Raw genomic sequence first — 5,009 nt, forward strand, 5'->3', positions numbered from 1 at the left:
TAGCACCGCATGATTACAAATTGTACTATATTCGGTACACTTTTCCCTATATAGTCATGCACGATTTACTACCAACATCGTCCATCCACGCAAGTTATTAATCTCTTCGCACGCGCGCGAGCGGACTGTTTCCATTGTAGCCTACAAGCAATTGTTTATTATATGCTGCAGATGAGGAGTCGATTGTTACCTCATTTTTAGTTTGCATTCAGATGAAACAGAACCATTGGAGAGTACACACAGAGTAAAGGATTTCTAAAAGACTCCTACAATATACATATATTTAGTGTATATGATATATGTATATATTTAATCAGTGTGTTTAGTTCCGTTATTCTTACTGCGTGTTATATTATATATATTCATTTATCGTTTAATTAGAATAAGTTTTGATTTATTTTATATTATATCATATTTATTTGGTTCATATTTGGTAAGTATAACAACGACTAAACACTTATTGCCTCAGTTATTTCGCATGTAACGGTTCATCTTTGCTATTCAGATATTAATTGTCGAGTGTCGAGAATGGAAGCTTTTAGAAAATATGGAGACTTATTTATCAGATTAAAGAATTCGTCAAAAGACATGGGTGATTACTCATTCTTATATAAAGAAATATGTGAACGAATTAATCTTTCTCCGGAACAATCAGAAGGATTAACGAAGAGTTTAAAAGTATTCACTAGTAAATTAAAACAGAAGTGGAAACAGTCATATTATAAACAAGCGAGATTCCTTCAACGTAATAAGTCATGGCTGGAGAAAGATTTCGAAATTTGAAGTCGTTTGAAATTTGAACCATAGTTACGGATGTTGGAAAGGTAGACGAAAAGGTTTGACAATATGTGCTTAACAAAAATATAATATATTTACAAAAGGAGATACTATACAAATCGCTCGGGATAGCGTTGTCTAGATTGACTAGTCAATCCTATGCAGTGTTTCCACGTTGTCGATATATAAAAATAGAGTCATATTACTATAAAATTACTATAAAATAATATAAAATTTAATGCATGTTGCCGCAAGCCACTATCGCTAAACTTAAAATCACAATAAATAAAATCAAAAAAGAAATGCAGGTTTTTAATTTTTTCTTTGCGTTCATTTCTTGCTGGTTGTTGGTGTCGAACGCTTTCATGCGTGTCAAAATTATTGCAACTGTAAACTGCAGCGCCAAACTTGCGCACAGCAGTGCAGCTAGAATGCACCGTGCATTCGCAGCCCGTTGCACCGGGCTGTTGGCTTAGGCCATCGTTACACACTTTTATCAACTGACCAAGGTTGGTCAGTGCCAAAGCCACATCTATTCTTGCTCCCGCTACTAAATATTCTTCGAAATAGTTTACGTTGTTCATGTCAGTTATTCCTACTGTGGGAACTGATGTAAGATGGAAAGGGAGCTCGACCAATCTGAAAGAGAGGAGGAAAAAGGAAGGAGCGTTTCGTCCTAGGCCCGCTAGAGGATTCATCAGTAAGGCTATCTAGCGGGCCCTGCCTTAGGGTACCATCACAGTGGGTCCTACATCAGACAGACTTGGTGACGTCAGAGCCGTCTGGCAGACATTTCAAATGTGTGGGTAGGCCCAGGTAGGCCCGTCTGTGAGACCCTTCTAGTTTCGTCCTGCATCGACCGACAGGACGGCCCTCGTAATGGGGGCAAACATAATTTGTGTTTATTTAACAATATACAAGAATAAATTTATTTCGTTATTGCAGTATAGCTTACCTTTAGGTAGAATAGAATACTAGCGAAAGCAATAGCAGTGATTGTAATTAGCAGGTGTCGCAAATATACATTTTTCAAACCTTAATTTGTGTTTATTTAACAATACACGAATAAATTTATTTCATTATAGCAGTATATAGCCTACCTTTCTGAAGCAAATCAGCTTGTATAAGCGTACGGTGTTTTCTGCGCCACTCGGTAGCATGCTCCACGCGGCACGCGGCAGCGGCAGTGGTAAGAGTGGGGGAAGCGAAGGCAGGCTTACCGCAGCTTGTGGGCGAGAGACGGAAAAGTAAGGGGCCGGGCACGTCCAGCATCTGGCAACCCTACTCTCCAGTAGCACCAGTAGCCGGTTTTATTGAATTGCCTGAAGAGTATTTTCCAAATAATTCGCATGTCATCGGAGATGCTGCATATCCCATTCATCCTCATGTAATAGTGCCTTTTCGAAATAATGGACATCTGACAAACCGGCAAATAAATTTTAATTATTGTTTATCATCCACGAGGATGGCAGTTGAACGAAAACAAAAAAAGTATACTCCGCAGAGAGGAAAAAATGTATCGAGTCGCTTTCTCGATGGAAACAAAAGAAAAAAAAACCGAACAAGGAATGTCGTACTTTACCGTGTGCGATCGCACAGCACCGGATCGTACGCTTCTGATCAGCCGATCGCGCGGACTCCATCGGCGTGACTCGCGAAAATCGCTTCGCTTCGGTGAAAACGGGGCGAACCGGAGGACACTCCGCGTTTTTCCGATTCGCCTCTCTCCCGTTGCGTGGAAACGGTTTGCTCGTGGTCGCACGCGCCACGATGTAGGCAGTTGTTGGTGATTGCATTGCATTCTGGAAACAGAAGAAACAATGCTTCGAGTTACTTTCTCGAAGAAGAAAAGAAAAAGACAACCGATTAAGCGAAATTGTGCGTTACCTTGTGCTACGGAACAGCATCCGAACGTGCGCTTCACTCCGTCTGATCGTTGATTCCATCCGCGGTGATTGCGAATACCGCTTCGCTTTCCATCAAGCGTGGCGAACTCACGACTTTGCAGATTCGCGATTCGCCTCTCCCCTTGCGGATATAGAGCCTCGTCGTGCTCGCGTGCGCCATGATGTTTCCTCCGATCGGTTTCTTAGCTTCTCCGCCCAGAAATGCAGCCGCGCCGTCCACCATTTTCCATTAAAATGATTTAAACAAATACTGATAATGATATTGTACTCACTCCAACTTGGCGCCTTGCCGGACTATCATGTCCTACATTTCTTGCATTCGCTGCTGCACACTAAAACAAATACAAACATTACACCATGTGCTATAAAATGTAATTATAATTATTACTAAATTTGAAAATAAATACAAAACTTACAGTTGCCACTCCTCCATACTCGGAAGAGCAGCGGAGAGAGGCGCAGGCGAGAGAAGCGCAGGCGAGAGAGGCGCATGCGAGCGGGCGACAATGGTGGGATTCGGTGGAGGGTAATTTGGAGAGACGGGTGATGAAGTGCAACGCACAGGGTCGGGGAAGGGGGCAGGGATATGTTGGGTTATAAGGGAGTGGGAGGGGGATTGTGGGATGAGTGATGCTGGCTGGGGGGGTCCTCGAAAAGTACTAGTTCCACCGTATCGGAGGAGGATCCCAAGAGCTTGGCCAGGTCCGCCTCCAACTTATCGGGCTCCTGCGACGTATTAGAATTCGATGTGGTAGAAGCATTATTGAACTCCTTGAATTTGCTCGGTCTTCTAATGACCCTACCCCGCGAGCTTCGGTTTACTGTCTTCTCCCCCGATATCTCCCTCCTCCTCTTCTCCATCTTTATCTTTCTCGACAACTGCCTCATTACCTCCCTCATCATCTGCAAATTCTGAAAATTGAAAAACATTGAATCCCGTTTTTTTTATCAACACTAATGAAATCATTTTTTCGTTGAAATGATTTAGTGACCCACTAGTTCGAAGGTATATTGTATTCTCATATATGAAACGCAATAAAAATATTGTATACAGGGTGAGGCGCCAGAAACAGGCCGCCTGAATAACTCGGCTGATATTGGTGTTGGGAAGAAATGCATCAGATGGAATTTGCTTGGTTTCGAGGGGGCATTAATCTGATGTTAGTAGTTTTTTTGTAAAAAAATGAACAGTGGTTGGACGATGAAGTGAAGATTCCAAATAAAAGTGTAACAACCTGGTTTCGTCGTCACATCCGGAGACTTCCTCTTCGTCCTTATAGCTCGCCGATCCAGAGTTCAATGTTCAACGAGAGGAAAATGTCGATGGGGAACTGGACGTGATACGCGGGTTTCGAAATAACGACACAGGCGGTTTCACTGACGATGCTCGCTACCGGCGCGTTCGCGAACGCGGTTTTCAGGATTCGCTCCTCGCGAATGTTCACTCGGTAACCGCGACTTTCGGATACGAGTACGCGTATCTTTTTCGGACGCGCACGTCGCGGTTTTCAGGTACGGGACGCGTTATTTTCTCGGACGCGGCGCGAACGTATTTCGAGACAGGTAACGGGGGAAATCAGGACGGTCGGGAAATCCCTGCCCGAGTCAGGTCGGTCGGATATGCGACGTGGCGGTTCGCCGTACGCCGTAATCCTCTCGGGCGGTTCTACGTCGACGAGTGATGGTTCATCGTGCTCGTCGTTCGTTCTCGTGGACGGTACGTCTTGACGAGATGGCTGGTGGTACACCTTGGCCCTTCAGGGTGGCGGTACGCCTTACCCTGCTGCGGTGGCACGTAGTTCGTCACCGGTGGAATGCCTCCATGGAACGGGGACACTGGTTGCCAAAATGGCGGTACGCCGTATTCTGTTCGGTGGAACGTAGTTCTTCACCGGAAGGGATACTTACAGGAATACTAATCGTAACGATCCTCTCTGGGTATCGTCTCGGCTAAGAAGACTCTCCCGGGGTCGTGTGGCGCCTTTTATAGATGCGATCTCGGCTTCGAGAATGTTCTTCGCCGTTTCTCCTACGCGTGGGGGAAACACTGTCGACTCCTTCCCGTCGGTATCGGTTTCGTGGCGCGGTAGTCGCGCGGCGCGGGGCGCGTATCGGTGGTGCGCGACGGTTCGGTTCGGTCCCTTTCGGCTCGGTTCGGTTCGTTTCGGCGCGCCTTGATACCCGGTTCTACTAGTAACAGGCCTGCCCGGTGCAGGTCTGTTACAAAAGTATACAAACAGTAGATGCAAAATTTTGTAGTAGAGGACGTCCAATGGAACAATTTCTGTATTTCAATGAATGTTCTGACAAGAGCAAGAAAACAAG

The 5,009-nt window shown here is 45.0% G+C and overlaps 1 protein-coding gene across 1 annotated transcript; it reads right to left on the bottom strand.

The window, feature by feature from the left end:
- Positions 1–856: 856 nt before the first annotated feature.
- LOC143218527 (uncharacterized) lies at positions 857–4,740 on the bottom strand. The gene is made up of 5 exons (XM_076443752.1): positions 3,920–4,740; positions 3,101–3,596; positions 2,665–3,016; positions 2,360–2,579; positions 857–2,194 (listed from the first exon to the last, which is right to left on the bottom strand). The coding sequence occupies exons 3-5, from the start codon at positions 2,721–2,723 to the stop codon at positions 1,994–1,996; spliced, it is 480 nt and encodes a 159-aa protein (XP_076299867.1). The 5' UTR covers positions 2,724–3,016; positions 3,101–3,596; positions 3,920–4,740; the 3' UTR covers positions 857–1,993.
- Positions 4,741–5,009: the final 269 nt, after the last annotated feature.

This window comes from Lasioglossum baleicum, chromosome 19 (assembly GCF_051020765.1).
Source record: "Lasioglossum baleicum chromosome 19, iyLasBale1, whole genome shotgun sequence".
Taxonomy (NCBI): Eukaryota; Metazoa; Arthropoda; class Insecta; order Hymenoptera; family Halictidae; genus Lasioglossum; species Lasioglossum baleicum.

Bases quoted from the DNA above. Each gene is read 5' to 3' on its own strand.
- LOC143218527 (XM_076443752.1), bottom strand. From the start codon at position 2,723: ATGGAATCAACGATCAGACGGAGTGAAGCGCACGTTCGGATGCTGTTC. The intron at 2,580-2,664 runs GTAACGCACAAT...TTCTGTTTCCAG, and splicing joins ATGCTGTTCCGTAGCACAAG to AATGCAATGCAATCACCAAC. The intron at 2,195-2,359 runs GTAAAGTACGAC...CCGGTTTGTCAG, and splicing joins GTGCTGTGCGATCGCACACG to ATGTCCATTATTTCGAAAAG.